The following is a 19,862-nucleotide window of genomic DNA, read 5'->3' as shown; positions in this document are numbered from 1 at the left end:
AGCTCTATGGAATTGGGGCATATCTGTATGTCTTTACAGAAAAACAATTCTTCCAGTACATTTGCTAAATAAAAACATTGTAATTGTCTCTGTGGAAAAGTTGTTTTTTCTTTGATTAAAATAATTTTCCTGATAATTACAGTAATGATGTTCACCAGCACTTTGTTCAAACCACAAACTTTTGCTTCCTCCTCCTTACACCTGTTTAGGTATCTGTTTTCTACATTGCTGCTGTTAAACCTTCTGTGAGTCAGTGTGTTGAAATGTGATCTTTCCTTGTCTAGCCATCTTCAGGGAACAGATCAGAATATTTTCACTAGGTTCCAGCTACTGAGCCAGTTCTGAGCACTGTATTCACGTACATAAGCCCTACTACAGTCTCCAGTGCTTGGATGTATTGGTACATTTAATCTGAGCAAAGATTTACGACCCCAGTTAATTTCTGATCCATGCACAGTCAGTGGAGAAAGAGAGCCTTCAGATAGCTACTCAGTCCACCTAAGACCTTGAAACATCTTCAAGACATACCTTTCCCTTTTCCCTAATTGCAAAAGACATGTAGTGTGGTTAATCACCTGTTTCAAATCACCCACTTAATTGCTCAAGGTGAAAAGAGCTGAGCCTGGGGAGTGTCGCCCAGTATAGCTCCATGTTTGTAGTGGTGCCTGCTGAAAGTATGACTAGATTGTGACAGGCTGTGTATCACTGGAAATCTCCTTATTTCTGCCTTTGCACTATGATGACATGAAGACACACAGAAATAGCTGTTGGGTTATATGCAGTTTCAAAGACACTGTTGGTTAGTTTTTCAACATTAGGTGATAGTATTATTGGCCATGAAACACTGAAAAATCAAGATGCAGGTACCGTTGCAGTTTAGTTGTACATCCTGGAACATCCCTCCACTGGGAGCTGGTGCCATAAAATTGCCATAGGGAGTCATTATGCCTTATAAGCAACTAACCTGTGCCTGTGTCTCCATGTCCTCTTTGCAGACATATGAACTTTCAGGAAAATAGAGAGCTGTGGTAGCTTTTAGCCTTTATCAGACTAATGCCAACAGTGGAGTTCATACAAATATTTCACTTTATTTCATGTCTATGCACATTTACCCTGTGTCATTTTGCCATTGCTTTGAACAATCAGCTATAGAAAGCCAACCTATAGTCTAGAAGGCTTTTGAGAAATACCTGCATTTCTTGGTCTGCTTTGTAGTGTGGCATCTGAATTCTAGCATGGAATTTGTGTAGCTGTCAAATGAAACTGCAGAATTACAGAGATTAGAAAGTAAGGTGTGGTCGTGCATATTAGTTCTCATTTACACTACACTTTTCCGCACCGTTCTAGCAATGCAAAGGGAAAGAGGTGGTTGCAAGGGCTCCCCATGCACACAGTTAGGTCTTAAAGCAGCTTTTAAAGCAGACCAGCATGCAAATGAATAGTGTACATGCAAGATGGAGTGAAGGGAAATGAAATGTACCGGTCTGTTCTCCTGAACAGGAGACCAGACCCATTTCAGCATAAAGTGGGAATCCAAGGGTTTTCCAGCCTGTGCTTGCTTTGCATCCAATACCTTTCTTCTAAACATCTATGAGTTGCCTGCATATGACTGTCATTACTGGCCACTCTGTACTCCACTTACACAGATGTAACTTTGATTCAGATAGGGAAACTAAAGTTTGCTTCAGCTAGTGATGAAGCTGTAATTGTGCTGAGTATATTTCAGACCAAAAAAGAATCTTGTTGCTTTCTTACTTAGTCTTTTCCAGGCCAGAGCCTTGAAAAAGTCCCTCTCCAATGGTCGTGTAAGTTTTGTTTCTGTTCTTTGCTTCCATTCTTCTTGTCCCTCTCATTCCTTATCAAAGATCATAAATTTTAAATGGAATTTGAAGCAAATGGAAGAATAGATGGTTCCATGCCATCAGCAACCAGCAACTCGGGCTGTTAGGTAGAAGTGTCTATGTCACAGTGAAGAAATAGTTTAAGCCCTCAGATGGCAGCATACACTGAAAAATCTGAGCTGCCCTTCCTTTACTAGGAAGTGCGGTGAGGAAGAGCAGGTAAATGGGAGCAGCCCAGATAGCCCTACTCTCTGGTGGGAGGGCTGGAGAAGGTTGGGGTTCCTCAACACTTGCTGACACAAGAGAGGATGCTGTCCTTGCCTTTGTGTCCTTTGTCTGAAATGCAAGAGAGACGCAGTCTCAGTGAGCTCTATGTCCATTGCAGAGGCACTTAGCACTAATTTCATCTGGATTAGGTATACTGAACAACTTTTGAAATGTCACTGTGTGGTACCCAGTAGCAAAGTTATCTTTCACTCCCTATTTTAAATGGAGTCATAACATTGAACTGTTTCTGGCACATGCCTCTGCTCCCACTCTTACTCTGCTTCTTTCTGGTGTCTAAAAATGTTAATTTTCTGCATCTCTGGTTACAGGAAAAGATGGCTATCCTACAACTGGGTGTATGTGGATGGATTCCTGTATTCATCTGAGACCCCACTGACTTCACTCCTCTTCAATAGCTGATGTTCAGTCATGCATGCTTCATTTCAAGGCTGCAGTCCGAAGTAGTCTAAAGTTAGTTCAGTGTATTATGAACAAAGTGAATGGGAATTCAGCCCACAGGTAGCAGTGTGTATGTTTGAGGGTGGAATCTGGCTCTTAGATTTTTTAATGATTTTTTTGAGTCCAGCTAAAAATTGGCTATGTATGTTATACACATCATTGTGACTAAAGGAAGCAAAGGGAATGGAGCACACTACCTCATTTCTTAAAACTGACAAGATCAAAGCTTATTCTGAAGGATTATATGTCTGAAATACATCAAATTCTTCTGTTGGCCTATGTATTTTCCACTGATAAAAAGTTTTTTCTTAGTGTTTGAAAGCATATAGTGTTTGGAAAGTAGCTGTATTTCTGCACCAGGACATTACATTCACATTTATTTGGTCTGAAAAAGTCTTAGTTGGGATCAAACATACTTTGGTCTAACTTTAATCCTTTTGCTCTGGCTACTCTGTTAAAATTCAGTAGGGTAACTTCAAGCTGGTAAGTCAGACTCAGCTAAAGAAGTCAAGATGTTATTTTCTGTCCTTTTGTGGTAGCTGACTCCAGGAGCACCCTGCGGCAGGAGGCCTATGCGATCCAGTGCTGGATATGTCCACATTGTCATCAGTACACACTGCTTTCTAAACGAGTTCAACCTTGAAACAAATAATGTCAAAGCACTTCAAAGAAAGAGCCCAGAACCCTTCAAAGGAAGGAACATAGCTGTTGTCTGCTTGAGGCAGGCAGGAGAACTGGACCCAACTACACAATATATAAGTGCATTCTAAAAAATACTCTGAAAAAACAGGATTATCATTGTGTCTTCCTCAAAGCTGGCATCAGTTTTTCTCCTGATAATAACTAATACATATGGGTGACTAATTTAAATTTGCACTTGCCTTGGTTGCTACTCTACACTGCATAGTGGCTGCAGCAGGAAAACATAATTTCATGAAAATTTAGATTTCATCTTCAGTTTTCAGTGAAACTGAACATGACTGTAGTAGCCATTAGATACTACGGAACACATGAATCCATACATACAAGGCCATATCTTCTGTGCTTTAATTCGTATTAATAAAAATAGTAAGAGAACAATGTAAGTCATGCATTGTGGTAGTGATGTTCTTGTGGTAATGGAATTATGCCGTTAAATCCCACAGATTTGTTCTCGGCCAAATTCCAAAAGGCAGAAAAAAGCCGGAGGAGAGATGCTGTTGGCATGCCTTTATATGTCCATGCTCTCCACAAGAATGCCTGCAACACCACTGGAGTTACTGTGGGAATCCTCATTATACTGAAAGACAAACGGTGGGATCCTAATAGTCCCCCTGGGCCTCAGTAATGCTGTGAAAGCTGTGTTCTTCTCATCTGTTCTCAGGTAAGCTTTAACTTGCAGGTGTAAGGAGAGCTGGGACTTCAGAGCTCTTCAGCTCAGCATCTAACTCGGGGCTGCCCAGTATACAGCCTCATCCACCTGGGCTACAGATATTCACCAGTCTCAGAAAGGAAAAGCACTGTGGGGTCCACTGGGAAAGACAGGCATGAGGAATGGGCTGTGACCACCATTTGTCTGGCTGGTAGCCTGCTCTGTGTATGAGAGACCCTTGGGGAAGACATCAGTCTGGCAGGGTCTCCGTGACTCATCACGGTGGTGACAGCCCACTCCCCGCTTCCCTCTTTTCTAAGAACCTCTGACATGTGGGCAGGCAGCAGCATACTGATGTTCACATGCACAGCATACACACAGAAAGGCTGGTGTGCGTCAAGCCTGCTACGCAGGGGTTGTATGACATTCAGTCATTTGACAGGACAAGGTCCAGTACATGTGTCCTCCATGACATACACGGTGTATTCCACAGCAACAGTAAAGTCGGGCATTGCCACCTAAGCAAGGCGCACTTGCTTTTTCCTCATACATAAGCCTGCTGTAGGCAATGAGCTGTGCCACAGGCATATGCCTCTATGAGGAAAGAAGCTCCTATTTGCCATTTTACCCCAGTGTATCTAGCCATTACTTCTGCTAAATGCACGTGTAGCATTTCGCCCAGATGCTACCTTTCCTGCCATGTTCCTCAGGCTGATAAAACAGTATTCATAGCATTTATGATGATTTTCCATAAGTTTAGGGACTCAGAGGAAAATTGCTTAGCATTTGAAATGCATTGTTGTGTAAGGCATTTAGCATGATATTGCGGCCTTTTTCCCCTTTAACTTGTGCCCAAAACTACCATGATTTTACCCGTTTCACTTCTAAGTGACCCTGGGACAATCAAGAGGAAAGCTGCCCCCTCTAGCCCCTAGGGCTTTGCTACCATGAACAATAATCCATAGCAAAAGGATATATGAATTTATGACTTTCCCCAAAACATTAACACACATTTTTTCACCAGTAAGCACTTTCACTCCAAACTTTACACACTTAGTCTAGCTACGTACCTACCACCACTTGGAAGGCAATCTTCAAGGAGCTGGAATGATTCTAAAATCATGAGTATGAAATCCCTGGAAGCTAGGAATGTCAGGAAAGATGAGCCTGTTGGATCTGCCCACAGGAAATGCCAACAAAGAAAACTTGAGGAGGGTGGGGCATGGAAACTTCCCTAGACTCCCACACTGCTGTGAGAGTAAGCTACATGAATTCAGCTTGTGGCAAGAGAGAGTAGGTGATCAGCTTTGCGTTTCTTTTTCTCCCTAAAGAACAGGACTATCCTTAGGATGAGGAGCTGAACTCTTCAGGACATGCTAAAGAAGGCCATGTTGCTTCATTAACTAGTAAAGATGCTAAAGCAGTTACAGTAGATCTTAACTGATAATTATAGTCTCGAACTATATTCACTTCTGTCATGCTTGTCTTTTTTTCTATGGCATAACACTTATTTTGGTCGAGTAAAGTAATTGTATTCTTTCTTTTATTAAGTTTGTCAGGTAATGAAGGTAACTGTGATTGACCCATTGGCAATGATGAGATCCCATTTCCCCAGTGAATGGTGAACAATATGCAATGGATTAGCCTTAAAACATGCTATATCTTACTCTGCCTCAGAGAGCCCAAGGCTTCATAGGACATTCCTCCAATAAGCTGTGTGGAGGGTCTGGCTCTGACAGCAGAAGCGGTAAACTCTGGTAAAACACAATCTTGTATGCTTCCTGAAGTTTCCTCTGGCAGACCCAACTGCAGATTGCTAGCAATGGGAAAATGGGCAAAGGACCAGAGTCCCTGGGAGGGCATTTAAATAACTCCGCCTTTATGTAAGGTAGAGGAATATAGATGATGTTCAATAATGCTATAAAATACTTACAGCTGCAAATGCCTTGCAAATAAAATTACAATGATGATGGAGTATTTGAGCATCACAGAATAAATGATGGCAGACCCAGAGACTTGGAAAGTTACTGCTAACATAAAACATAGGCAACTGGGAATGGTTTCTCTTTATGTCCCATCTATCATTATTTCATTTTAAATCATATCTTCCATCCAAAAAAAAAAAAAAAAAAACCAAACAGGTTTTCTCTGCCAGTTACAATGTCGTAGATTCTCCCAAATGGCAGGACAGGCTGACAGCAGGACTAGCTGCACATAAAAGGCAGGAACTAAAAGCACACACACGAGTGCTGTTGAGCGTAATAGAGTTCAGCCTTTAATACAAGCCAGACGTAGCTACCATAAAGTCTGAGACAGCTCATGCATTTGCGGTAAGCTGAAACAGCTTGGGTATTCTGCAGGTAAGGAATGAGATTGGTTAGGAAAACTGTATGAACAAGTGAGGCTGAGGACGAGAAGCCAGAAACTTTTCAGTTCTGTAAGAACAAAACTCAGTTACAGGAGACCGAGACCATTTCTAGACCTCCCTCATGGTCATCATTGCTGAATGAAGAGCAGGATGAATGTTCATTCTGCGGGAAGAAATGTATGCTAAATTTTAATTATATGCTATATCTAGTATATCATGTAGGCAATTTGTGGGAGAGGGGTTGAAAAATCAGCGGTGAAGTCTAGTCACCCATCATTTCCTTTGACAAAGTAGTGCTTCGTGGTGAAGTTATCTTCCTCCAGGGGTATGTTAGAAGTAGTAGCTGTTGCTACAAATGTCTTTTCACTGGTAAAAGTGTATTGATATTTTTGAGCAGTTCCTTCTGTATGGATGACTGGTTTGCCTGTCTTCTAAAATTTACTGAGGAGAAATGGCTGGCATCCCTTCAGAGGAAGATTCATTAGGTTTCTTTTTTTCATTCTTAACTTGCTCACCTGACTTTGCCCAGAGAAGGCTGTGAACTTACTGGCATAACTAAGACAGCTGCATGTGGACAGCTTTGAAAGAGATAGGGTCTCAGCTCTTGTACTGCCTTACTGTTAGAAAAAAAATTCTTTAAGTAACAAAATTTGGGCAGCAAAGGAGCCCAAGGATGGGAAACCAGAGACAGGGGAAAGGGGCATACTACCACGAACTGAAGAACTAGTTAGTTAGTTAAAGTTTAAAAAGAGGAAGAAGGATTAATTGAATGAAAAAGTACAGAGCATATTTTGTAGCATATGATCAGACAGCATTAGGCCACAAACACACACATACACAGGAGTGGAACGGAATCAAATCTTAGCTATTCAGCAATCCCAAAACAGCAAGATGTGATGGCATAACCTGACGAAAGCAAGGACACATGGAATGCAAAACATTTATAATAAGAGTATAGAAATATTTGGGGTTTAATGTGCTTAAATTTGCAAAGTAATTTCATGGCATTTCATTTTCCATAGTAAATGAAAAAGACTGAGCTTTGTTTTCTTACAACTGACTAGTTGACTACCCAGGGTGATTTACCTGATTACAAATGAGTTAACTCTATAATCTGCCTCACTAAGGCTCCTTAATTTCATCATAAAACCTGACAACTTCTACCTTTCTAATCCTATGAAAATATCATATATTTTCTTATAAACTCAGCAAATATTTTTTTTTACTTAATCCACAGCCAACACTTAAAGAATTGCGCAGACTTATTTATGGCACGTATAGACTGTGGATTAGTGTAGACTAAACAGTAAAGTCCTCACACTGCTGGTTGCTGTAGGACACTTGGACTGGGTTACAGGACCCTCCCTGTCCAGAAATGAGACCTGTAGGGGACCTGTAGTGTTAAAAGAGTAAGCAGTAAATAATAGCAAGAGAAAATTAGTGCAATGGCTTGTGTGACTCTGTACCAGAGCTCACCCATCAGAGCCTGCTTCAGAGCTATGCTGTTTTGCAGACCTGGTTCCTTCCTACCCACTAAGATTCGTTTTCAGCCAAAAACTGCTAGTAAATTTAATGCCTTAAAATAGCAGTATGATGTACACAAAAGCTTGTAAGCTGTACATGCCCAGTCACAGCGCTACTTCTCAGGCTGCTGCTCTGCTAAGTATTAGTACTACTGATGATTTATGTGGTGCCACTGAGCTGTATGACACTTCACAAACGTGTAAGAAGACTGGTTCAACCGTAAAGTCAGAATAACTTCCTTGGTTTCACAAACTGAGGTAATGGGCCTCCAGGGGAGGTCAGTCCACCTGGAGGGTAGGTGCAGATCTGCTTGCGGACAAGACCCCTGCTAGTTAAGCATTAATTTCACCTGGAACGAGACAAAAGGTGTTACAAGAATTTTCCTAGAATAAAAAGACTTTTCCATATGTCTTTCTGAACTGGGCACTGAGAAATGCAGCTTACCACTCTTTCACTTGAAGAAGTCCAGTTGTTATAAAAAGAAAATCAGTGCTGAGGTGCTCTTTTCCATTGCATCTGCGGATGTACAAGATTTTAGATTAATAATGTGCAGAGCTTGATAAAACTAATGACAGGAACTTGGGACAGGATAGGCCTTGGTCAGAGCAGCTAGAAAGAGAATGACTTGTAGAAAAACAAAACCAGTCTTTTGCTATTCTGAACAAATAGCAAGCGTCCCAGCAAAAAAATAAAAAACCTATTGTAAGGACTTACTAATGTGACTAAACCAAGATCTACTCAATAGGTACTGGCAAAGCCCCCCAGTGCATGCACGCATGCACACACACGCTACTTTTAAGACCAGTATTATTATGCATTTGATACAACCACAGAACTAGTTAGACTACAGCTTTTTCCACCTAGAAAATGTTTGAGATTCATTCAGCTGCAAATGATAGGGTAGAAATTAAAACGTCAAGGAGAAACCTGATAAAATATTAAACATGTCAATCTGTTTTCAGCTGACCCCTTCATTTTAATAAAGTATATTTCAAAGTGAAAAGATGTTTCAAATAACAAAAATAATCATTTTGTTCTAGAAATGTCTGTCTTTTTCACTCCGGCATTGTTTTCATCCCCCTTGGAAGGCGTGAAATTTGATGCAAATCAGTGCAAAACCAACCGTTAAATTGGAATTCTGGGTTCTTTTAACCGAAAGCTGTTTTTCTGAACAATTCCCAGCTACCGCTTTACGCCTGTTGTGGCGAGACAAGTGTTAATTTAGAGGGCAAGAAAGAACTGCCCTGGGAGAACAACGCTCCAAAGGCACTGGACGCCAAAGCAGCCGGACCCTAAGGGCTCTGCATGCTGGGGCCCCTCCGCTCCCCTGCCTGGGAGCCTCTCCAGCCCCCCGGCTCCGCAGGCTGCCCGCAGACAGGGCTCGCCCTGGCCATGGCCTGCTTGACTCCTAGCACAGCTGCTCTCCCCCGCTTTCCAACCAGGGTGGTCTCTCCTCCCTCTCCCACCTCTTTCTGCCAGTGTTTACTGGAAACATGTTTGCTTGGAGGGGAGGGTTAATCCTTTTTTTCACACAGAGCTCCCCTCCCTTTTCCCAGGAAGCTTGTTCCTGAAATCATGTTTTATTACAGGTAAATAACACACTGCTAAAATTACGCTCTGAAAGTGAAGTAGTGGGGTTTCCTGGCTGTACTCTTTCCCCTGTGTGGTCGTTACCTGCTCCAGAGGGCTGCCACTGGTTGTTAGGTTCCCTTGTTAAACCAGTGGTTCTCACAGAATAATAGAATCGTTTAGGTTGGAAAAGACCTTTATATTACCAAGTCTAACTGTTAGCCTAACACTACCAAGTCCACCACTAAACCATATCCCTAAAAGTCATGTCAGTATGCTGTTACAGCAAACTGTGATTCAGCTCCACTTTCAATGCACTGCAAATCTAGTATACCCCCCATTTCCCCTCATGTAAAAAATTATACCTGAATCCTAGAGGATGACTAGGATTGTCACCTAGAGGTGACGAATGGATAAACAAAAAGTATACAGTGGTATACGTCAGACAAGGCATGACTAAATACATTAGGGGCTCCTCAGCCTGGAGAAGAGGGGGCTGTGGTGAAGGTGTACAAGATCAAGAGTTGATAGAGACACCCAGTAGGGATCTACTGTTTTATCACTTCTCCTTCCAGAACTCGGGGGCATTGAATGGGGTGGTTGTCAAGGTTGAATGAAGGTTAGGCACACTGACTATATAATGTTTTTGATGTTGAAAAGCCTGCGTGGGTTAAAACTGAAACCAGAAAAATGTACAGAATGCATACCTCAACAGGTGTTAGATGCAAAGGAAATACCCGAAATGCAGATTCATGGGGTGTGAGTGCATTCCTGAGCTTGCTTCTCCTGTCCCTGTGCTCCTCCTCAGCTACCTGCTGTAACTACAAGGTGACCAGACTAACTCAACACATTCACTCTTCCTGGTTTTACATCCTTTTGGGTTTTATGTCTTTATATTATACTGCTGCATAATAACAAAGCAAAGTTTCCTTCAGACTAGGTAGTGGCATGTTTTCCTCTGCAGCAGCAGCTCGGTGCTGAGCATGGCACATCTGGTGCAAGCCTGGTGGCCATCCACACCAGGGCTGCCTGCCCTGGCGCCTCCGTGCCATCTACTCAGCCACCCAAATTGCTGCAAGGACCCTTTGGAAGGTTTAAATGAGCCCCCAAGTTCTTTGAAAGTAATTTAGGTTCTCACAGAGTTTTGACAAGCCATTGTGTTTCCACCATGCTTGGTTCCTGCAGCCCCGGCTATGGCATGGAATGATGCAGGCAGCATCACTCCTTGGTGTCTTGCCTGAAGTAGCCAGTACCAAAATGGGGCTGGCCCAGCTGGAGGCAATGTTTGCCTGAGCCTGGGGTGAGGCTCTGGCTTTGTGGCTAACCTCTGTGCCATGATAATGCCCAGAAAGAATCAGTGCAGTATAAATTACAGCATTTGAAATCTGATCAAGATGAATTCATATTGCTGATGGACCCAGTGAGGCCAGAGAGCTCCCGGTTCATGCAAGAGGTGGGTGATTTTCACTGTAAAATCCCAGATAAGTGGTTGTGGCAGAGAAGATGACAGCAACCACCTGCTCCCTGGCTCGCTGCACATCTGGCTGTCAGCAAGCATGCGATGACAGCAAACTACTGCACTGCCTACATTGCCTCAGAGAGCTTCAGCTACATGGCTACGAGCAAGCAACAAAGCTTCAACTTCCTTAATTCTGAGTACCAGTTCACCTCATCTAGATTTAGACAAGACAAACCTTAGCTAGGAGCCTGGTCGAGCTCCCTCAGGGCGTGAATGAAACCTACAGACTCTGGGAGCAAATATTTTCATAGGCAGCTCAGTCTTTGAAGCCCAGGAATCCCTTCCAGATATTTTTCTTCATTATGCAAGCCTTTTCCATAATTTTTCTACTTACAATCATAGAATCGTTTAGGTTGGAAAAGACCTTTAAGATCATCCAGTCCAACCGTTAACCTAACGTTACCAAGTCCACCACTAAACCAGTCAAGGGTAGAGTAATAATTTCATGTTTCCTGGCTTGGTGGCTGGATCATTTATAATGAAAGTAAAAACTAGGAATAATTAAGATTGGAAAGGATCTCTCAGCTCATCAGTCCAACCATCAACCCAACACCACCATGCCCACTAAGCCATGTCCCCAAGTGCCACATCTACCCATTTTTTGAACACTTCCAGGGATGGGGACTCCACCACCTCTCTGGGCAGCCTGTTCCAATGCTTGACTACTCTTTCTGTGAAGAAATTTGTCCTAATATCAAATCTAAATCTCCCCTGGCGCAGCTTGAGCCCATTTTCTCTCATCCTATCGCTAACTACATGGGAGAAGAGACCAACACCCACCTCACTACAACCTCCTTTCAGGGAGTTGTCGAGAGCGATAAGGTCTCCCCTCAGCCTCCTCTTCTCCAGACTAAACAATCCCAGTTCCCTCAGCTGCTCCTCATAAGGCCTGTGCTCCAGACCCTTCACCAGCCTTGTTGCCCTTCTCTGGACATGCTCCAGCACCTCAATGTCTTTCTTGTATTGAGGGGCCCAAAACTGGACACAGTATTCCAGGTGTGGCCTCACCAGTGCTGAGTACAGGGGGACAGGCCCTTCCTTGCTCCTGCTGGCCACACTGTTCCTGATACAAGCCAGGATGCTGTTGGCCTTCTTGGCCACCTGGGCACACTGCTGGCTCATGTTCAGCCAGCTGTCAACCAACACCCCCAGGTCCTTTTTGGCCAGGCAGCTTTCCAGCCACTCTTCCCCAAGCCTGTAGCGTTGCATGGGGTTGTTGTGACCCAGGTGCAGGACCTGGCACTTGGCCTTGTTGAACCTCCTACAGCTGGCCTTGGCCCATCGGTCCAGCCTGTCCAGGTCCCTCTGCAGGGCCATCCTACCCTCCAGCAGATCAACACTCCCACCCAATTTGGTGTCATCTGCAAACTTACTGAGGGTGCACTCAATCCCCTCATCCAGATCATTGATAAAGATGTTAAACAAGACTGGCCCCAAAACAGAGCCCTGGGGAACACCGCTTGTGACCGGTCGCCAGTTGGACTTAACTCTGTTCACCACAACTCTCTGGGCTCAGCCACCCAGGCAGTTTTTTACCCAGTGAAGAGTACACCCGTCCAAGCCATGAGCCTTCAGCTTCCTAAGGAGAATGCTACGGGAGACGGTGTCAAAGGCTTTGCTGAAGTCCAGGTAGATGACATCCACAGCCTTTCCTTCATCCACCAGGCAGGTCACTAGGTCATAGAAGGAGGTCAGGTTGGTCAAGCAGGACCTGCCTTTCATGAACCCGTGCTGGCTGGGCTTAATCCCCTGGTTGACCTGCACTTGCCTGTTGAGCTCACTCAATATGAACTGCTCCATAATCTTTCCTGGCACCAAGGTCAGGCTGACAGGCCTGTAGTTCCCCGGATCCTCCTTCCGGCCCTTCTTGTAGATGGGCGTCACATTGCCAAGCCTCCAGTCATCAGGGACCTCTCCTGTTAACCAGAACTGCTAATAGATGATGGAGAGTGGCTTGGCAAGCTCCTCTGCCAGCTCCCTCAATGCTCTCGGGTGGATCCCATCTGGCCCCATAGACTTGTGAGTGTCCAGGTGGTGTAGCAGGTCATTAACTGCTTCCTCCTGGATTATAGGGGCTGCATTCTGCTCCCTGTCCCTGTCTTCCAGCTCAGGCGGCTGAAAACCCTGGGGATGACTGGTCTGGCAATTAAAGACAGAGACAAAGAAGGCATTAAGTACCTCAGCCTTTTCCTTATCCTTGGTGACAATGTTCCCCCTCACATCCAGCAAAGGATGGAGATTCTCCTTGGCTCTCCTTTTGTTGTTGATGTACTTGTAAAAACATTTTTTATGATCTCTTACAACAGTGGCCAGATTGAGTTCTAGCTGGGCTTTTGCGTTTCTAATTTCCTCCCTGCATTACCTAACAAGATCCCTGTACTCTTCCTGAGTTGCCTGCCCCTTCTTCCAAAGGCGGTAGACTCTCCTTTTTTCCCTGAGTGCCAGCAAAAGCTCCCTGTTCAGCCAGACCAGTTGTCTTCCCCACTGGTTCGTCTTACGGCACATGGGGACAGCCGGCTCCTGCACCCTTAAGACTTCCTTCCTGAAGAAGGCCCAGCCTTCCTGGACCCCTTTGCCTTTCAGGACTGCCTCCCAAGGGACTTTCCCAACCAGCGTCCTGAACAGGCCAAGGTCTGCCCTCCGGAAGTCCATGGTAACAGTTTTGCTGCCCCTCCTCCTTATGTCGCCAAGAATCAAGAACTCTGTCATATCATGATCACTGAGCCCAAGACAGCCTCCGACCACAACATCTCCCACGAGTCCTTCTTTGTTTATAAACAGCAGGTCAAGTGAGGCACCTCCCCTGGTAGGCTCACTTACCAGCTGCGTCAGAAAGTTATCCTCCACACACTCTAGGGACTTCCTAGACTGTTGCCTCTCTGCTGTGTTGTATTTCCTACAGATGTCCAGCAAGTTGAAGTCCCCCACGAGAACAAGGGCTAGCGATTGCAAGACTTCTGCCAGCCGCTTGTAGAACGCTTAATCTACCTCTACATCCTGGTTGGGTGGTCTATAGCAGACTCCCAACAGGACATCTGCCTTGTTGGCCTTCCCCCTCATCCTTACCCATAAGCACTCGACCTTATCATCACCACTGTCAAACTCTATACAGTCAAAACACTCTCTAACATACAGAGACACCCCACCGCCTCTCCTTCCTTGCTTATCTCTTCTGAAGAGCTTATAGCCCTCCAGTGCAGCACTCCAGTCATGAGAGTCATCCCACCATGTTTCTGTGATGGTGACTATGTCATAGCCATCCTGCTGCACAAGGGCTTCCAGCTCCTCCTGTTTGTGGCCCATGCTATGTGCATTGGTGTAGATGCACTTGAGGCGGGCTATCGATTTTATCCCCAACGTTGCCATGCCGCCCCTGGGCTCCTCTCTAGCAAGCCTGGTTATATCCCCTTCCCCCTTCAAACCTAGTTTAAAGCCCTCTCAATGAGTCCCGCCAACTCATGAGAGAGAATCCTTTTCCCCTTTGGAGACAGCTGATCTCCATCTGCTGCCAGCGGGCCCGGTGCTGCGTAAACCTCCCCATGATCGGAAAAACCAAGATTCCACTGACAGCACCAGCCTCTGAGCCACTTGTTAATCAGGTGAGTTTTCCCATTCCATTTAGCATTCTTCCCTGCCACTGACGGGATAGAGGAAAACACTACCTGTGCTCCTGATCCTGCAACCAATCGCCCCAGTGCCCTGGAGTCCCTTTTGATTGCTTTACAGCTTCTCTCTGCGACTTCATCACTGCCCACCTGTACAACCAGCAGCGGGTAATAACTGGAGGGCCGTACAGATCGGGGAGTTTCCTAGTACGTCCCTAACCCAGGCCCCAGGGAGGCAGCAGACTTCCCTGTGGGATGGGTCCGGGCGGCAGATCGGGCCCTCAGTTCCCCACAGGAGGGAATCACCCACCACAATTACCCTCCTTTTTTTCTTAACAGGGGCAGTCGTAATCCGTAGGGGTGACTGACTGGCCCTCGGCAACCCCCTGGCTGGACCTTCACCTTTGCCTTCACCTCCCTCCCCGCTTGCCTGGCCCTCAGCTTCCAGAGCCCCATACCTGTTATGTGAGGGCAGCTGGGGGGGTGAGGGAGGCCAGGAGGGGATTCGCCTGCCTCCCCGGGCAGGGACCTGTTTCCATTCCCCCCATCTCTTGGATCCCCTCCTTCTGCCTGCCGGCAAGAGGGCAGGGGATCCTCCGCTCCTTGTGGGGCCTCCGCCTGCTGCCCTGGCCCCAGGGACGGCAGGGTGCGGCTCCACCAGTCTGTCTCCCTCTCGCACTCCCTGATACTCCTCAGCCTTCCCACCTCCTCCTTCAGCTCTGCCACCAGGCTGAGCAGATCATCTCCCTGCTCACACCGAAGCCATTTGCCGTCTCCGCTGCCTTCTGGAACAAGTGACAGGCTCAGGCACTCCCCGCAGCCGGCGACCTGGACGGCTGCGTGTCTGTGCGGGAGCTCCCTCTGGGTCGCCGCATTCCTTCTGGCGGCGGCTTTTGGGCGAGTGGTAGCCATAGCTGCCAGGTCCTCTCCTGGGAGGGCGATGACCACTGCCTGAATTTCCCTTTGGAGCTAGGAGGGTGGGGGCACTCAGCCTTCCCTGCGCGCCCTGCCCGCGCGAACTGCTGCACTCACTGACGCGCCACGCTCTCCTGACACACCATGCCCTGGTCGCCATGCTCCCTGGGGGCCCGCGCTCCCTGGGGGCTGCTTTTATAGGTGGGGGGTTGGCCGCCATCACTCCTGTCCCTGCCCACGCCGCGTCAGAGCTGCCCCACGTCAGCAGCTCGCCCTTTCCCGCTCTTCCCCGCTCTAGGCGGGGGGCTGGGGTGCCCACTCTCGCCCTGCGCTTTTTGCCGCCTTAGCAAGGGTGCCCCGGCACGAGCGTCCACTCCGGAGCCCTTCGCCTCGGTGACTGCATGCCATCTGCTTAGTTTCTGCTGGTTTAAGGGTGGTGGGGGTTTTTGGGCCACAAAGCTGCCACTACTTGCTATGGAGGAAGGAGTCCAAAGTCTGGTTCCTGGCAAATGGTACTCTGGTAGCTGGAGCTTCGGCAGGAACCACTTGCTGGGTCGTTGCTGTGTGTGCAATGGCTGATTTCCTCTAACTACTTTAAAAAGATTACTTGATTAGCTTGAAAAATTAACATGATTATAGTTGAATTTTCTTCTATAAGAGAACAAGCCATATTGTATTGCTAATAATAAGGCAGGATAAAAAACTACACAGTTCTGGGTGGTTTTCTCACATTTTATTCATACTTTGAATCTGTTGCCTCACTGAAAAGCTTCACTGCAAAGATGATGAGGCTTAAGCCATTGCTAGTTACAGTGCATGTGTGGACAAATACAAACTATTTTTCTAGAAACAAAGATAGGTCTTTGTTGTTTTGATGTTGATTACTGGGGCAGGTGGTCTCCACTTGATCTTGATACTGAGCAGTGAGCCCGTGCTCTTCAGTTTCCTGCATGGACAGCTGCTTCTATGCCTCAGTGCACTGCACAACAGAAAGTGAAACCTCTGTGAGCCTCTCTAAGCTGCGGGAGCTTCAGGGTACTCGTCTTCCTCTCCTCCTTTTCTGACTGACATTTCGCTCTCCTCAAAGTAAGGGGAGGCAGAAAATGAGTAAGTCAAACGAGGTGCTGGATTTCTGCATCCGTCACAAGACTGTGTTGAGTTACAGCCTGGTGTCCCTGCTGACAGCTGTGGGCGAGCACATCTTCTCCTCTGTGGTGTTCAAGTGTCCCTGCGATTCTGGGAACATGCTGTATGCCTCCATCTTCCTCATAGTGCCTGCCTTCGTCCTCTTTCTTTTTGGCTACACGGTGAATACCAGGATATGGCTCCTGCTGACAGGCAGCTGCCGCCTGGAGAAGGGTGGCAGCTGCAGCCCCAGGGCAACCTGCAGACGCTACTGCCAGGTGCTGGTGCCGGTGACAGCCAGAGCCTTGGTGGCCCCCCTCACCTGGATCGCGGTGGCCCTGCTCGGAGCCAACGTCTACGAGTGCGCAGCCAGTGGGAACAGCATGATAAAGAACTTGGTGTGTAAAGATAAAGGGGAAAAGTGCCACAATCTGCTGTCCAAAACACCCTGCGACGAGAACTTGAAGACACGGGTTGAATTCCTCAGCCTTCAGGCACAGTCCCAGGTAAAGTCTCACCGCTCTTCTCTTCACTCTACAGGCTTCTAACCCTGGCTGCTCAATATATGGTGGTGCCTGTTGGGGACTGTAAACAGTCCTTCTCTGCCACGCTATGTAACTACCAAAATTACATGATGAGCAAAAAATAGTTAGCAAAAAACCACTAACAGAAATGCAGTAAGTGTGTATTTGCACTATTTTCTGGTTTTGCACGTTTGCATGGCAATTGTTTGGCACTGCTATTCACAAAACCTCTTTCAAAGCTGGGCAGGGAACCAGCCTAGAGACCAGGACTTTCCACAGCAAGTTTTCTTCTCATTTAATTTAGGCATGGTGCAAGTTCTTTTCGTTTTCCACCTTCACCTCTGTAACTATCTCAAACTTTTGTAAGTCCACATTAGCTGAGGGGCAGCTGAGGTCACGAGTAGAGTGGAAGATGATGTCTCTGCAATAGAGAACTAGCAAGTGAGACAAGGACAGCTTGTTTGACTATGAATCTCAACACTTGAACCTATTAATAATTTCACACATGTATTCTAGAAGAATAGTTATAATATGTATCTGTCTTGTTAAAGTGTTCTTGTGCTGAAGGCAAACTGCATGATCAAACAAATAGCACTTGTGGGTGGATTTCTTTGTTTGGAGTGAAATGAAATCACCAAATTTTGGCAGCATTCCAGTTTTGTTTCTAGATTTGTTTGGTCATCGTCTTAACTCCAGTAGAAAAATGAGGGTTTATCACTTTTTCCCAGTAAAACATTAAGGCTCGTTAATGGAGTTAAGTTTATACGAGATTATAACTACTTGGATTTTTGTAAGTTCCTGTTTAGTACAAATGTTCATTAAAACAAAAAAAAAGTGTTTACATCTGTTAAATATTTAGCATGCTGCTCCTTCAGGAAAAAGACTGAAAAGGGGCAAACTCTGTACCACTGAATTCAGATAGGGTAAGAAAGGAGGAAAATCAAGGAAGACTGACTGTTACTGATATTGAAATTAAATCTAAAAGAAACAAACCAGCCAAACAAAACCAGAAAAAGTGTGGGAGCATTTTTATTACTGGCCATTATTTTTAATATCTGATCTACTTCCAACAAAATTAAGAACCAAAAAGAACAGAAATTCTTTTTTCTTTAGCACTCAATGTTTTTCACTGGAAAAAAAATCAGGCTGAGGTGAAAGGGGATGCTCTGGGATCTCTGCCTGCAGCTTCCAGCTAAGTACCACTGGGCACTAGAGGGACCAGCATCTACTAGGACACTCACTTTAGGTGGGGTGTCCGAGACTTACCTAGGGATGTCAAAATCATGTATAAAACAAGAATGAATTCCCATATTCAATAGTCAAATCCGTGTCCTGCGTACAAAACATACAGGACATGACTTTTCCTGTGTGCTGTGGCAACCGGGTATTTTTTGCAGGCTCAGACATGAGGGACAGGAGGTACTTTCCAAGAACAGATAAAACACAGTCAGCAGGAGGTCTAATTCACAGCACCAGAAGTGGACAGGGTGACTCTGCACCATCTGTACCGTAAATCTGACCACAACTGCAGAAACTGCTGGTCAGTATCTTGCCTTTAAAGTTAAGAAAGCTGGATATAATTTGGAACGAACTTCACTCCACCTTCTCTGTTTTTTGGTATTCTTCCTCAATCCAACAAGATAGCTCAGGGGTGCAGAAGCTCTGTAAGGCTGGCTGAATTGTGTGCATGGGATCCTCTCTTTCCACAGCAAGCAGACTGTTACAGGCGCTGCAGGGTGTCTTTGCATACAGTTTTCATGTCTGCTTCAATGTTACGTTCTATACCCCTACATATGACCATACAAAACCACCGTTAACCCATCTATCTATTTTCCAAGCTGATAGGATTGTTCCTGATAGCCGGCATCACGACTGTGGCACTGGTTTCAACATGTGTCAGTCACTGTTGGTCCCCGTTTAGCTATCTTCAGTTCAAGTTCCAGAAAATTTACTCGAAAACCGAACGTGAACTCTTTGAGATCAAGGCTAAAGAGCATGCAACCAGGCTGGCAGAAAGAAATCTTGGCTGCTTTTTTAAAGCCACTGACCCAGCACCGTTTCAGACTCCCAGCAACAAAGACTGGCAGATGATTTCATTGTTGTATGCCTCCAGTTCAGAAGAGCAGTATTACAGCACGCTACACAAGTACATTAACACAAAGAGAGGCAACGCTGTCGGAATCAGGGAAGAAGATCAGAATCCCTCTGTTTTAGGACTTGTGGATGAAATAAGTGCAAGTGAATCAGGGTTATAATGAAACAAATCCTTTGCAACGCTGGCAGTCTTTTAACCCTACTGGTATAAGAAGAGTCTTATTCTGTGCTCTTATTGAAATCTATGCAAATCGTTTGTAAAAGCTGATAGTTATAACCCTCAGCAGATTTGTTTTTAAATACACTTTATTACTTTTGCTTAAGTGCATTTAAATAAATACATCTGTCACAATGGGAGTTTTCATATGTTGTTGTTCATTAAGAAGAGTCACATGTGTAAAATAATAAGCATCCACAAAGATGTCAGCATGTACTATGACAAATTATTACCTAACACCTTCAGGGCATTTGGCAACTGGAGTGACAATAATAAACCTTTGTACCTGGCAGTATCAAAGAAGCAAAAAAGGAATGGCAGTTTCGTTCAGAAATTCAGATTAGCTTATTAGCTTTCACTTGACAGTATATCTTTCAGTGGAGCCTTGAGCAAGCTCTAGACTAAAATATTTGCTTTCACTCAATTAGTTTCCCAAGGCAAGGGCTGTATCTTTTAAAATCTGGGAAGCGATTAGCATTTTGGA

The 19,862-nt window shown here is 45.4% G+C and overlaps 1 protein-coding gene across 1 annotated transcript; it reads left to right on the top strand.

The window, feature by feature from the left end:
• The first annotated feature begins 16,521 nt into the window (after nt 1-16,521).
• On the top strand, nt 16,522-19,322 carry CALHM6 (calcium homeostasis modulator family member 6). The gene is made up of 2 exons (XM_075707718.1): nt 16,522-17,049; nt 18,906-19,322. Exons 1-2 carry the CDS (start codon nt 16,522-16,524, stop codon nt 19,320-19,322), a joined length of 945 nt encoding a protein of 314 aa, XP_075563833.1.
• The last annotated feature ends 540 nt before the right edge of the window (nt 19,323-19,862 follow it).

The sequence above is a fragment of the Pelecanus crispus genome, chromosome 3 (assembly GCF_030463565.1).
Source record: "Pelecanus crispus isolate bPelCri1 chromosome 3, bPelCri1.pri, whole genome shotgun sequence".
NCBI classification, from domain to species: domain Eukaryota; kingdom Metazoa; phylum Chordata; class Aves; order Pelecaniformes; family Pelecanidae; genus Pelecanus; species Pelecanus crispus.
The sequence above is the reverse complement of the archived record's forward strand: the minus strand, read 5'-3'. Positions and strand labels throughout refer to the sequence as shown.